Genomic DNA, 15,675 nt, shown 5'->3' with positions numbered 1-15,675 from the left:
AGTGAAATTTTCATAAAAATAAAAAGAAAAATAACAAAATTATTTTACTTCTGAAATGAACGTTAAATAATAAATAATAAAAGATTAATAACACCAGTTTTTAAAGTATATAAAAAAAGGCAAGAAACGATACAACAAGCAATGCAAAAAATTTACTTTGATGGAGTTAAATTAAGATGACATAATTATTTTTCTCGCCTTAGATCTGAACGCAACTTTCTTTCTGAAATAATTTTCACAGGATGTTGATTTGACATTACAAAGTGTTTCCAGTCTGGAAAAAGCTAAACAGGTAATAAATTGCTGCTGTCTCACTGTTCTACCTGTCTCACTATACCCACTCTTCCCCTACAAGTCTCCTCTACAACAGTGTTCAAAATACGTTTAAAAATTTTTCTTAAACAATAAATGTAATTTTACCTAACTCTTTCACTTATCCCCACAATTCCTTACTTTGAAACGTGATGTGATTATTAATAAATAAATCTCACTCGGAAGCTTTTTTTTTTTTTCGAGATTTCAGTTTTGAGTAAATTTTATGCACATCTTTACGAAATTTTTAAACATGTTCAATTTGCAGCACTCAAAGAACATGAAAAATTAACAGAAATGACTTTTTCTATTCTCTTAGTTTTCCTCGTAATTTGAATTTCTTTAAGAAGCTGGCGACAGTAAAAAAAAATTGAATGTTAAAGAACAAGTCTATTTCTTTAAAATGCATCAATGGGGATAGACAGATGCATCGAAATTAAAGAATATGCAGAAAATATGAGACACGTGTTTTCTTAATCTCATAAGCTTAAACTTCAGCCCTGTTTTTTTCTTCCAATTTTAATTACGTTATTATGTTCTTTTAAATTTTCGTTTTAGCAATTACTTTACAGGATATTAAGCCTTTTTTTTTCTTTTTTAGTGCAAATTAAGTTAAAAAATACAAAGTAGACATTAAAACTGAAAAAAGTTAAAATTATCCGTTAAAAAAAAAGAAAAAAAGAAAATGTATCAGAAAAAAGTCAAATTAGAACCATAAACTGCATTGACATTAAACCTACGTAAATCATCACACAAAATAAAGCACATAATCTAATTATAACACGGTCCTAGTTACAGTACAATTTATATCCTTAGTTCAGTTTAGTTAAGTACACAGAATTAGGATGCATGCATTTTTTGGCTTGAAGAATACAACCACTGTTCCTATTTCCCCTTTCTAAGACCAAGCATAATGATCAAAAAGAATACTCAAATTATTTTTCTCTTAGCAAATACTCGCTGTACTATGTTTTTTTCAATGTAACAATTGCACAAAAAGTAATCAGAGAGTATCCTTATTTTTCTGTTGCATTTTTTCTTTAACTAACGTCCTCATTTATGTCCTTTGTCTCATTAATTAATTCAAAAGTAATTTGTGGGTTGACGGTCATTAAAACAATGCCTTTTGAAGAAATAAATAATAAGCATGGTTTGCTGTTGAAATTTATGCTTCACTGACTTCATATTTTGTCATAAAAACATTCAATTGTATTAAAAAGTTCTCGTAAAACTCGTGACATTAATGTTCGTTGTTTGGATTGAATAGAGAAAATAATTTGAAATTAAAACTAACAACCTGTTTAAAGGGACAAAAGGGAAAGAAATGGGAAAACTTCTTAGTAGGATTATTCGCTTCATTTTCAAAGATTACATGCAATTATTTTAAATGTAATTAGTTATTATATTTACTTTATTAATGAATTCAACATCTTATACCTTATTTTAATTATTTTTTTGTAAGCAAACTGTTCTTACTACTGCTTTTTACGCAATATTTTACGATGACCAATTTACGAACTAAAACATATTATCCGTTTGCAAGCATTTTAAATTGATCTTTTATAAATCGCGAAGTATTATCAGCTTTAAGCAAGCTCGTTAGCGAGTTATGCACCCATAGACTTAACATTGTACCAACCAAGTAATTCTGATGTCTTCACTAAATCCGGATTCTCGTCAAATCAGGGCTCGTTATAATAGAGTTCAACTCTACCAGTTGCAGTCCTACTTTTAATAGTAATTTAAAGCATGAAACAATTGAACAACGTGAAACAATTTTAAGAAAACAACTTTTGTGCTGCTAAGAGAGTTATTTTTTCACTTCATTAGCAAAAGAAAAAAAAAACAACCTTTCTAACCAAGAACAACAAGATAGTTATACATCTTAACTAGGACGTGCGTTAGGATAAGCTGTCTGTTCTCGAATTCGGCGACTAGCAGCCGCGAACGGCTCCAATAGAGGAGTTTTCGATTTTTCAATTTTATTTTTATATGATAGAGTAACATGTATGAACATCATAGGTGAAAAAAATTTTTCGATACGATAAGTATTTTTTTTAATTAATTTTTTAAATTCAAACGCTTATGACGTCAAATGGCACAGGAAGTGACGTCATGCGCTCTTCCGCCGCGGGAGAAGCCGAAGGACGTGCACTTATCTTCGAAGACGAAACGTAAGGCTTACCTCCTCGCATTGAACTCCTCGCGTTTTTAGAACATTAAAACTCTCAGCCTCTCGGAAATATTCGAATACCATCGTTGATGTTACTTGAGGAAGATTATTAGATTGTGCTTTAACGAATCCGGCCTCCATAGTGTGTTCAAAAGGATTATTGAATTTCTAAAAAATAAAAATATCAGCGCGCTCAAACTGTCCGTAGCGAAACAAGGGATCTTCGGCGGAAGGCTGCCCATTAGTGCCCTGTGACGTAAGCTAGTGACGTTTCAGAAGAGCGCACTTTTGCGAGTGGATTTTTAAAAATTCGTTAAAAATCAATCACGGTGTGTTAAAATTCGGCGATGGTGAATTTTTTAGTTTTGAGGGTCATTTAACAATATCCAACAGTCAAAATATGAACATTTAATAGATTGCAACTTCCCTATTGAAAAAGGGGTGATGGTTTAAGCAAGCGCACTTCACGATGCATTCAGTTTTTGCTTGCTCTTTACTTCCTTCTTGCTACCACCCCTGTTTTGATAAAATCAGAAGAGACCTGACGCATGCGCAAATTCGAATAAGGTTTCGCGTTAAAAGATCGGACAGTACTTTGGCTGTGCTCATGAAAGTGGTTGTTCTTGCAGAGCGAAGCGGCCTAGAGAGCTTAAACTTCGATATAATCATGCTTTGACTTTGCCATGATGTAGCTAGAAATATGTCAAATATAGAACCTCCTCCTTATTTGACCACCATTTGCTCCTCATATTGACAGCTAATTTCTGCCTTGATGATAAAGAGGCACTCTTTCTAAGTAATAGGCTAGCTCTATGGCAACAACATGCAGATTTACGTTTGTAATAACTACTTAACACTGGAAAATACTTGGAAAAGCTAGCTGTTACTGATTAAGTAGTATCATGTATGCGTAAAATAACTATATTTAACTACAGGAGACTATCTTGTCGAGGAGTATATATGAAAAACTATTTGAAAAAAGTATATTATTGAAATAAAGAAATCTTCAGGGGTAATATTTTATGAATCATCTATATGTTAGAAAAGTATATCAACTTTAAAAGAAGAAAACTGGCAATTCAGGAAAATTGAAAATCTAGTAGCCCTCAAGGTAATCACCTTAAGACTCCTTAATCTTCTTTCAACGGTTCTACCATTGTTGCAAGATTTGTGTTAGAAAGCAGATTATCTCGGATCGTTAGCGAAAGTCTGTAGCTTCTAAAAGTTTTGGCTGTTCCTAGTTTCAGGTAAAATTTAAAGCTGACAAGAGCACTATACTCTTCGTCAAGTCGGTCAAACTGTGTTGCCAGTGACAGACGATATTGACAGACGTGTAGAAAATCACGTATGCGTACAAAGATTTAAACTCAGCTTAATCAGGTATTATTTATCAAGTAGTATATTGGCAAAGCATCTGACGAAAATTTTCTGATTTCAATTAAGAAAAAAAAATCGAAGATTATATAGTACTCAAGGAGAAGAGTATCATTTTTAATGGTTTTAGAAAACATTTAGGTAAATAATTTCGAACCTCTCCCAGATTTAATTTTTCTCAACTTTTTTAGGTTATAACTTTTTTAGTTATGGAAATAAAGAGATACTATGCATCGGGATTTCCACAAAAAAAGAAAAGAAAAGGACAGATACTTTGATAAAACCCCTCGTACTCTCATGAATCCTTCATTCTATTATTTAAAGTCTTCTTTGAGTTTCTCATAGAAAACAAGAAAAAAGTACATTCTTTCAGAGTATTTTGCTTTTAATTGCAATTGTGAAAAAAAAAAAAAAAACATATAAATTGCAAGATTGGTATACTATTTCGAAATATATAAGTTTCTCTTTTTGACATACTTAGAATTAGAGTGGTTTCTAATAATCACAACAAAAATGGTGCACCATCATAAAAACGGAACCGTTTCTTTTCCAATGAAATGTGTTGAATACCGCACATAAGCAAATATTTTTTTTAATACAACAAAACCAGGCAATGCTTAACCCCTTGCCTGTGACGCCCGATCGCAACTCGTGCAGAGCTAATGCACCAATTTTGAAATTTCAACTAGATTTTTGGCAAGAAAAAAATTGTTGCTCAATTCCTCGAGCACCAAATGATTCGTCTAATGATAATAAGTACTCTATCATTTTCCTTGCCAAGATTCCCATTCTAACAAAACCAATTGGGTGAAGCAATCGGCACATTAACTTTTACTGAAGAAAACCAATATTTTGAATTATATTTCTATGACAATTTTATTCACACTATTACCAAAGAGAATAACAGATAGACACAACAATACATTTAAAGACAAAATCTGAAGTCAAAAGGTCGATTAAAAAGTTGAGTTCCAACAAATGACAATGAAATGAAATTATTCCCGTTGTTCCAATTTATACAGGGTATTGTTCATAAGCCCAATCATAAGTGTCAATATGTTGGTCAGAAAAGGTATGTCTTCAAACTCCATTTTTGCGCAATGTTATGACCAACGACAGAATATCTATTTCAATTAAATTAATGAAAACAATGAACAAAAGTCAGAAAAAAAAGTTTCCATTTTTGGCACGTCGTTCTCAAATGTATGCAGTAGTACACAGAGTTCAAATTAAAAAAAAAAAAAGAAAAAGAATCACATTTGTAACTTTTTATTGACAAATATTCAATCAGAAGAAATTTACAGTTTTGAAAAATGTAAAACACACACACACACACACACACACAAACATGTTACACAATCGACTTTAACACTAGAAAGACGGAGGGGCCTGTGTGGCCCCTCGCGTAGTTTGTTGTTTAATAACTCGGATAATACCTAACGAAACTTAATGGAATTTTCTGACTTTTCATTATATGACACTATTTGAATGTTTGTTTAATCATTTAATCATTCACCTCATAGTACTGTTAATATTGATCCTTATACCTAGAAAGACGGGAGGGCCCACAGTGGCCCCTAAGCATTTTGACAATTAAAAAATTAATTTTTTTCCTTTCTCCTAATTGTTGTAGCATAAAAAAAATGCCATTCACTCTAGTTTAACCTGTAACTTCCTCTTTATGCAGCAGATTGGATATCCAAATGCTATAAACAGTACCGACTGCTTACCATCCTATCGGTGGTCATTGCTCTTAGAAAGGAAAACTAATTCAACCTTTTGCCCAGTATAGAGAGAAAAACTAAAAATAATTAAGTACTAAGTTTTTATTTAGTAATGAAAGAAGGTGTATCAGGCATGTGGATTCCCTCAGGAAGAATTTTTAAAAGAATTCACTCCAAAAATGGGTAGGGGCCACACTGGCCCCTTCAGTCTTTCTAGGTATACAGAAAATGTCAGTCGTTCTAGTGTTAAAATGTTTTGATTTTGTAAAATGAAACTTGTATCATGATTGCTTTTGTGTGTTGATTTTTACGAGTGAAAAAAATGACTAAAATAAGCGCTGTCAAACAATAATCGGTTTAAAAACAAAATAATTAAATTGGCTTAAAATAATGAAATCATTACACATCAAAAATTAAATATCATAACGAAATATATCTGCGAATGGAGTTGTGGTTAACAAGTAAATATTTATTTCTTTAAATAAGCCTTCGTCTCATTTAATACCTCAGCGCACCTCTTTTATACATATAATACGAAAAGAGGTTAGTATAAAATGCACTCCTTTTAAAATATCAAAAAGGGAGGGGAGTGGAATGCGGCGTGTTAATCTTTTGAAATATAACTCAATGAAGATTAATGTTTATTATGAGTGCGCTGAAAAAAATGTATTGTTTACAAGCATTTCTTATTTATTTTTTTTAACTCCAAAAAATGTTGCTTCGGTTACTTTTTTTCAGAAGGGAGATAAAACTCGTCAGATTCTTTTTATACTAGTTTGAAAACATATTATTTTTTACAATGGTAAATAACTTGCTATTTTTAAAATTAAACACACAATGTCTTCTCGCTGTGATTAAATACTCGTGATGAAAATGTACGATTATTTTTTAATAAATATTTATGATATCTTCTGTGTTATTTATGCATGGGTTTTCTACTTATCCTATTTCTGCTCCTATTTGCAAAACAAAAATCGTCTGCAACATTCTCCGCCTTATCTCACCTGCAACAAATATGTTTATTTCTATTTTTTTAAATAGGGCAAATTCTGGTTGTTTATTAAATTTTTAACTACAAAAAAAAAAAAAAAAAAAAAAAAGAAAAAAACATTTTTACTTGGTCATTTTTCTTGTGATTTGGCATTTTCCATAACAATGGGTTAAATACTTGCTTATACACATTAAAAAAATGATTTTGCAATCAAAACACTCATGTTCATAAACTGAATACGTGATGAACTTTATTGACGTACTAAAACCTGAAGTTAGCTCCAAATGTTTTAAGCATCAACAATCGGTTTTCTGTATTAATTGGCAAACATACTCGGTTACCTAGTATTTTATTTATTTATTTATTTATTTATTTATTTATTTTTTTGTTTGTTTGTTTCTCCCCTCTCTATCGTTATATCTCTTTAACCGTTGATCACGATTGTTCTTTTCTTTTTTTTTTTTTTTTTTTTTTTTGCAAACTAATACTTTTAGCACGTAAAACGAAACCAATTAGTTGATCTAGGATGACGCAAATTTATTCTATTTCTTTTTTAGACCGCTTCTTTTTCATGTTTCAGATAGAAAAGACTGGCAACATTTAAAATTTTCTGACATTGAAAAAGTTTGAATTTTTCTTTACTTTGCTTTTTCGGGTCCTTTTTCATGTTTATTTACTTTTTATTTTATTTTCTTTAGCTGTTGAATGGAGGGCATGCCTAACAAGTATAAGAAACAGTTAAAGTTACTTTATTCCACCGAAAACAACTGCTCTTTATACGTTTCTATAAACATGGTTTTAATTGAAACAAAATAAAATTAAGAAGCGTCAATATTTCCAGTATGGAAAAACGAAACTGCTCCTGTGTACGGAGCAGAGTGTTTTCCCCTTCACAATGTTCATGCATGGAAGGCACATTAGATTTTCTAATTTACTGGGTCATGTGAGCATTTTTTTTTCATCTTTACATACATTAGTGATTTGAAGACCATGTACAGTGCTGGCCAAATTATTAGACTAAGACTGTTTTAAAAGCAAATTCTTTATTGATTACATAACTATCCACACATTAACAAAAAGTGAAATAATTATCTAATACTTAGTATGTATACCCTTGTTCTTGATGAGCATTTTAAGTCTTTTAGACTTTTCACAAAGTTTACACTATTTCTTAACTTTTTAAAAAAGAAGGTAAACAATTGTTCATACTCACTATTATATATACTCACATACACATACTCACTAATTACCTAATACTAACTTTAAATATAACAGAACACACTGATAAAAAGAACTAGTGAAATGTTTCAGCTGATTGAGGTTATGTTCCTGGTAATTAGATAAACAAAGAACATAAACAAAGCAGACAAAGCCGCCACCTCCAAACATTAAATTATGCTAAAAAAACGTAATAATCAGTGTACAGTATGTACTGTACTTTAACAGTAAAATAAATAATATTTTAGTAAAAATAGTGTACAAAAAACGAAAAAAAACTCTTTAGTCTAATAATTTGGCCAGCACTGTATAATGGTGTTGAATCACACAATTTAGGGGGCCAATTCTGATCACCAAAACGAGAAAGTACGTGACCTGGGTACGTAACCAATAAACAAACTTGTCCGTTTGTTTATTGGTTTTAATTATTGATACTTAGTTTTATTATTTGAACACATTTCAAAGTTTATTAAAAATTTGAATTTAACATATTGTAACGGATCCGGAACGACTTCCAACTTTCTTGAAAGGACGACACAGTTCTTGATAAAAACACAGGAGCTTTATTTACACTATGTACAGAAGAAATCGTTAACAACTGCTAAATTAATCATCAGCAATGAAACAAATATCACTCAACACCGTAAACTCAACGGTTACACACGTATTTACTTCCAAATACGAAAAAACACAGCGAAATGCCTCGCAATAAACAGAGCTAATACACTCTCAGTTCGAATTCTCAATCGAAACTAAACTTTTTATCACGCGGGACGCTTTTATAAACATCGAAAGAAATCTCTCAAATATTCCACAAAATTCCAAACGCTTCTGGAAAATAGTAGACCGTTATCAAATTTTATCAATGAACAAAAAAGAAATAGGGGCTCGTATACTTTAGCCGAATGTATAGGGGTTGTATATTCATTACGGGAAACTATTTACAGGTTACCTTACTACAATAATTACTATTTACAGAATTTGTAACATTGCCCCCTTCCTAAGGACTGCACGTCCCGGGCAGTACAATCCCCAGAAAGGGTGCCAAACTTCTATCACAAGTTCACAAATACACACATTAAATAATAACCAATAATGCATAGGAAACACAATAATAACAAGAAATATTACTAAACATTAAAAGCAAAAAAATTATCTACAATTTTTATGTTATCAACCATGGTTGTTTACGTAATACTCATGAACTATGGCCATAGTATGGGGCTAACCGATCATAATTTACAACCCTAGGTTTTGCATTAGGTGATTTTTGGATCCTCACTACGACGTCATTCAGTCGGTTAAGGACTTTGTAGGGTCCATCCCAATGCGACTGCAATTTGGGTGAAAGACCTTTCCGTCGGATGGGATTCCATAACCAAACCTTGTCGCCTTCGTTGAATTCATGTCCAGTAGACCTTGTGTCGTATCGGGTCTTCATCTTCTCCACCGCGATGTTGATTCGCTCTCGTGCGAAGTTATGAACGTCTTCCAACCGGGCCTGGAGATCCTGGATGTACTCCTCAGGCGATGCAGGCGCATCCGGCGGACGACCGAAGACGAGATCACAAGGTAGCCTTAGTTATCGTCCGAAGAGAATCTGAGATGGGGCAAATCCGGTAGTCTCGTGGACAGCACTGCGGTAGGCCAGCAGGAACAAAGGTAGCTTCTTGTCCCAATCCTGTTGATTTCTGGATACCATAAGCGAGAGATTATTCAGGATTGTGCGGTTAAATCTCTCCACCATGCCGTCCGATTGTGGGTATAGTGGTGTTGTCCTAGTTTTCTCAATTCCGAAAATTTGACATAGGCCCTTAAACACAGCAGAGATGAAATTCCTCCCTTGATCGGAATGGATCTGCAAAGGTGTTCCATATCTCGAGATCCAATGTTGGACTAGAGTCTCTGCTACTGTGGTAGCTTCTTGATCTGGAATGGGATATGCTTCCGGCCATTTGGTGAAGTAGTCGATGGAAACAAGAATGTATTTGTTCCCATCAGCAGTTCTTGGTAGAGGACCCAGGATGTCGATCCCAATTCGTTCGAAAGGAGCTCCAACGTTGTACAGATGTAGCTTCCCTCTGCTTCTTTTCTCTAGTCCTTTACGAGCAGCACAGGCGTCACAAGAATGGCACCACTTCTCCACGTCATCCTTCGCCTTGCTCAAGAAGAAGCGCTCCCGAACTTTATTGAGGGTTTTCAAGACACCAAAATGTCCTCCAGTCGCACTACTATGTATTTCTTTCAGAACATCTGAAATCATTGATCGGGGAAGTAGTAACTGCCACCTAGACGTTTTGCCGTCATCAGATTCCCATTTTCGGTACAGTACGCCTTTCTGTAAATGGAGTGAGTTCCATAAAGCCCAGTATCTTTTTGTTGCAGGGCTGAAGATGGAAACGTCCTGCCAGCTAGGGCGCCGACTGTCACTTTCCATGAACTCCAAAATTGGTTTTATGTCGGGGTCTTCAAGTTGATCTTTTCGAACTTGGTCGTCACTCAATGGATCAGGTTCTGATGATGTTGAAGTCATTGTCACCTGATAGGCAGTAGAGCTAGTCGTTCCATACTGTTTCTCGATTCGGGAACAATAATTGCAGTTCTCAGGACAGGTTCTCCTTGATAAAGCGTCTGCATTACCGTTAGACAACCCTTTTCGGTGCTTGATCTCCATGTCGTATTCCTGGAGCCGCTGTATCCACCAGGCTATCTGGCCTTCTGGATTCTTGAAGTTCAAAAGCCATGCTAACGAGGCATGATCTGTCCGAAGCAGAAATTTTCGGCCGCAGAGGTAATGATGGAAGTGTTCTACAGCTTTCACTATGGCCAGTAACTCCTTTCTGGTGACGCAGTAATTTCGCTCCGACTTTGATAAGCATTTGCTCCAGTAAGCGATGACATGTTTATTGCCGTCAATTTCTTGTGATAAAACAGCTCCGATGCCCTCGTTGCTCGCATCAGTGTCCAGGATGAAGGATTTTTCAGGCTGAGGATAGGCGAGGACAGGCGTTGATGTTAAAGCCTCCTTCAGTCGTAGAAATGCATCTTCGCATTCTTTGGACCATTCAAACTTTCACTTGCTCTCCGTCAGCTTATTCAAAGGTCGTGCAATGTTGGAAAAACCCTTTACAAACTTCCTGTAGTACGTGCAGAGCCCCAGTAAACTTCGCAGCTGATGGATGTTTTCGGGACGACTCCAACGCTTGACCGCAGATACCTTTTCTGGATCGGTTTGTACACCCTCAGAAGAGATGATGTGACCAAGGTAGTTAACTTCCCGGCGGAACAAATTACATTTTGACGGGCTTAACTTCAGATTGGCTTCCTTAAGTTTTTGCAGCACCTTCCTAAGATTAGCCAGATGATCTTCGAAACTGCGTCCCACGATGATGATATCGTCTAAATAGACCAGACAGGATTCGTAGGAGAGTCCTCTTAACACTGTCTCCATAAGACGCTCGAACGTAGGTGGCATTCCCAAGCACTATTTCCAAGTCCACGTTACCCTCAATCTCAATTTTGTCACCTGTCACAGTCTGGAGACTTACGCGTGGCGATGTCCACAACAGTTTCAATCCAAATTCACGAGCCACATCTGTCCTAATGATTGTCACGTTCGCTCCAGTGTCGACAATCAGTTTGCAAGGATTCCCATTTACATGTGCGTAAATGAAAAGCCCATCACTGCGACTACTAGTAGAGGAAATCTGCAGAGCTCTGGTGGAGGTGATTTCTTTCCCTCGCGTAGCTTGGCGAGCAGGACAACTCCTTCGCAGGGGCCCTTCACTACCGCATTTCCAGCACTTCTGCTCTTGTTTCTTTTGGGCTGTTATGCTGTTCAGATGTCTTGCCAAGTCACCGAGTTGTCTCTCAAGTTCAGCGAGATGGGACGACCTGGAATCAGACTCATCAGCTTCCAGAGTCCGGATGGGATGGCGATCCACACGGGTTGCTTGCTGGGCGGCCTCCAACTTCATCGCATACACAACAGCAGAACTCAGGTCTTTGACATCCGCCATCCGTAGAGCTTTCTGGATTTCCGGATCTCGAACCTCGTCGATGTAGTAGTTGAGTGCCAGGTTGTCTCGAACATCCGCAGGACAGTCGCAAAAAGCAAGATGAGACAGTCTCTGGATGTCCGCCGCAAGCTCTTGCAGGGTTTCCCCGGTTTTCTGGAAACGAGACTTCAGCTAGAGTCGGCTGAAATCTTTCTGGCACTTCTCACCAAAGCGAAGCTCCAACGCAGATGTGAGGGCGGCGAAATCCAGGCGCTGGCTGTCCGGAAGGGTCTGAAGAATGTCCGCTGCGTCACCTCTCAGGGATGCTGCAAGATGGCAGGCCTTGGTATCAGAGTCCCATCCGTTCGCTTCCGCCACTATCATGAATTGAGTTTTGTAAACCTGCCACGAAGTTTTTCCATCAAATGTGGCAAGTTTAATGGACGGTCGAGCAACCGATGTGGGAGCGCCAAACTGTACAGAGCTGCTTTCCGCGGTAGCCAATCTCCTTTCTATGTTTTTAATTTTCTCATCCAGATGATTTTCAACTGTTGCGATACGGTTTTCTACTGTTTCAAATTTTTCATCAAAAGCATCAACTCGATGCTCTATCTCATTAAATTTATTTTCCATCACAGTCTTTACCGAAGTAAGGTCGTTTTTAATTTCCACTTGGTTAGAAGCTAAATCATTTTTCAGCACCATTAAATCACTTTTCCATTGTTCTTGATTAGCCGCCAATTCATTTTTCAATTGTTCTTGATTAGCCGCCATATAATTTCTTAATTGTTCTTGATTAGCCGCCATATCGTTTTTTAATTGTTCTTGATTAACCGCCATATCGTTTTTTAATTGTTCTTGATTAGCCGCCATATCATGTTTTAATTGTTCTTGATTAGCCGCCAAACTTTCAGTCAAGTCACTTTTCACAGCATTAATTGCTTCCAGAAGTTGTTTTAATTGGTCATCCATTGCGCGAGTAATCACCATAAAAACGAAGTCTATAAATTCAAACAGTCTTAATGAAAAAATGTCCAAAGTCACACTTACTCCAAGAAAGTCCAGAAGAAGCCCCACGTTGGGCGCCAATTGCAACGGATCCGGAACGACTTCCACTTTCTTGAAAGGATGACACAGTTCTTGATAAAAACACACGAGCTTTATTTACACTATGTACAGAAGAAATCGTTAACAACTGCTAAATTAATCATCAGCAATTAAACAAATATCACTCAACACCGTAAACTCAACGGTTACACACGTATTTACTTCCAAATACGAAAAAACAACACAGCGAAATGCCTCGCAATAAACAGAGCTAATACACTCTCAGTTCGAATTCTCAATCGAAACTAAATTTTTTATCACGCGGGACGCTTTTATAAACATCGAAAGAAATCTCTCAAATATTCCACAAGATTCCAAACGCTTCTGGAAAATAGTAGACCGTTATCAAATTTTATCAATGAACAAAAAAGAAACAGGGGGATCGTATACTTTAGCCGAATGTATAGGGGTTGTATATTCATTAAAGGAAACTATTTACAGGTTACGTTACTACAATAATTACTATTTACAGAATTTGTAACAATATTAAACATAAAGTACCTTCTGATCAATACTATCAGTAGGTAAAAGAATAATTATTTACTATTTAGTATATCCGCCTGTTGCTGATATCAAGGCTTGGACGCGTTGTGGTATGCTTCCAATGCATGATATGGCTACTTGAGTTACCTAGTATTATGTATATATAAAATCGTTACTTTTTTTTCCCGAAAATTACACTCACACGAAGAAGCTTGTAACTTTAAATTTTAACTTACACTGACACTGATATCTATCACATTCAAAATATTAAAAAAAAAAAAAAAACAATAAGTCAAGTGCTGCCAGAATAAACTTTTTAATAAACTGTAAAATGTGTTCAAACAATAAAACTATGTAACAACAATAAAAAGCGATAAAAATACAGAAAAGTTTCTTTCAGTATGATAAAATTTGGTCACCCTCTGTAGATGAAACAAACGTTTCTGCAACATGCGATTGCCATATATCAGTATTAGATTTGCAATAAAGAATATGAATATAGTATTAATCTTCACTAATAATAAAGCTGAAAGTCTCTCTGTCCAGATCTCTCTGTGTCCGGATCTCTGTCTGTCTGGATCTCTGTGACGCACATAGCGCCTAGACCGTTCCTCCGATTTTCATGAAATTTGGCACAAAGTTAGTTTGTAGTATGGGAGTGTGCACCTCTAAGCGATTTTTCAAAAATTCGATGTGTTCCTTTTCCTATTCCAATTTTAAGAACTAAATTATCATAAGATGGACGAGTAAATTACGAAATTATCATAACGTAGAACCGTAACATGAGCAAAAGCCAATTGGCGAGATACGAAATTATCATAACGTGGAACCGTAACATGGGTAAAGCTGATTGGCGAGAAAATTAACCATACATTATTTGTAAATATTCAGGCGAACCAAAAGACCTTTTAATTTTTCTATTTCGCGCAAAGCCGTGCGGGTACGTAACGTGTGCGGGTATGATGTAAACAATAAAACAGTGTTTTTCCTTCTTGTAGATACATGGCTATAATGCATCCGTTGAAGCCTCGCATGTCCCGAGGAACCACATTGAACATCTGCGTCTGGATTTGGGTATTCAGCATCCTCTTGTCATTTCCCAATCTTCTTTATTCAATGACAGTGGTGGAAGAGTACTTGGATGGTGGTCAGCGAGTCATATGTTTTATGGTCTGGCCTGACGGATCTTCAAATGAAAGTGACCAAGAATATGTGTAAGTACACATTTAACTTGATTGTCATACATTTCTTTAGTTAAGCCATCAAAGTCAAATTGCTATTTTAATTTAGTTAAACATGAAGCGATATTCAAGGTCAACATTTTAAACACTTGATTATCACTTTTACTTGAATATTTTTTATGTTTTTCTTAAGGAAAAGGAGATGCTTCTAAAGTAACGCTAAACTTTGGCCAGTTTTAATGCTACAATACATCTGTGATCACTAACATTCTAAACGAAAACCAAAAGATATAGAGATACCTAATCACAGGCCTTTTGACGCAATACCTATTGTGTTCTACCCCATTTCTGGGAGACCTTGCAACGACATTCTTTTAAGCATCACTATAAAACCTAAAAAATAAAAAAGGTACGCAAATATCCCATAAACACTTTAAAAAAGCAAAGAAAAAAAAGAACAGGAGACCTTGATAAAAACCTTTTAAAAAGTGTTTGCAGTAATACATTTCCTAAACCTAAAAGTGCGAATAAATTGAATAATTGTTATTTATTACTTATACATAGCATCAATAAGTAAGAAAAAGTAATACAAATAAAACTTTAACATATTAACGCAACATCAGTGATTCCCAACCTTTGTGGAAAAAATTCCCCTTTTCTGGGGAGAGGGAGGGATGAATGATAACAATAAAAAAAAGGTCTATCATACCGAAGAAGTTGTTATACAATTGACGAACTTACTGAAGAAAAACAAAAAAAAATCATATGTTTAAATTTGATTTCAAATTAAGGTTACAGTGTAACTTTATTAGTATCAACATGCATACAATATCCTTTATGTTACTATTATGTGAGATAAATTAACTAGAGATCCAAAAGACACGAAACCCATTGTAAACTACCGATTAATTTACATGGAAATAATTTTTCGGGTTGGGAGGGGCAACACTATACTTTTCGGCAAGACACAACGTTTTTAATTTCCTACTCCATACACAAGGACACTTTGAGTAGCTTTTAGGTGGTCGTGTTGTTTATTTTATCCCAGTTCTCAAATTTTTTATATTGGGGTGAAATGTTTCAACATGTATGTAACGCCATTGTTGAGGGTTTC

At 35.3% G+C, this 15,675-nt stretch overlaps 1 protein-coding gene across 1 annotated transcript in view; it reads left to right on the top strand.

The window, feature by feature from the left end:
• LOC129226859 (tachykinin-like peptides receptor 99D) overlaps positions 1 to 15,675 on the top strand; it is a 74,383-nt gene that overhangs the window by 45,255 nt on the left and 13,453 nt on the right. The window contains exon 2 of the mRNA XM_054861489.1: positions 14,379 to 14,594. Within this exon, the coding sequence (XP_054717464.1) occupies positions 14,379 to 14,594 (216 nt within the window). The remainder of the gene's footprint in view (positions 1 to 14,378; positions 14,595 to 15,675) is intronic.

Source organism: Uloborus diversus, chromosome 7 (genome assembly GCF_026930045.1).
Source record: "Uloborus diversus isolate 005 chromosome 7, Udiv.v.3.1, whole genome shotgun sequence".
Classification (NCBI taxonomy): domain Eukaryota; kingdom Metazoa; phylum Arthropoda; class Arachnida; order Araneae; family Uloboridae; genus Uloborus; species Uloborus diversus.
The sequence above is the reverse complement of the archived record's forward strand: the minus strand, read 5'-3'. Positions and strand labels throughout refer to the sequence as shown.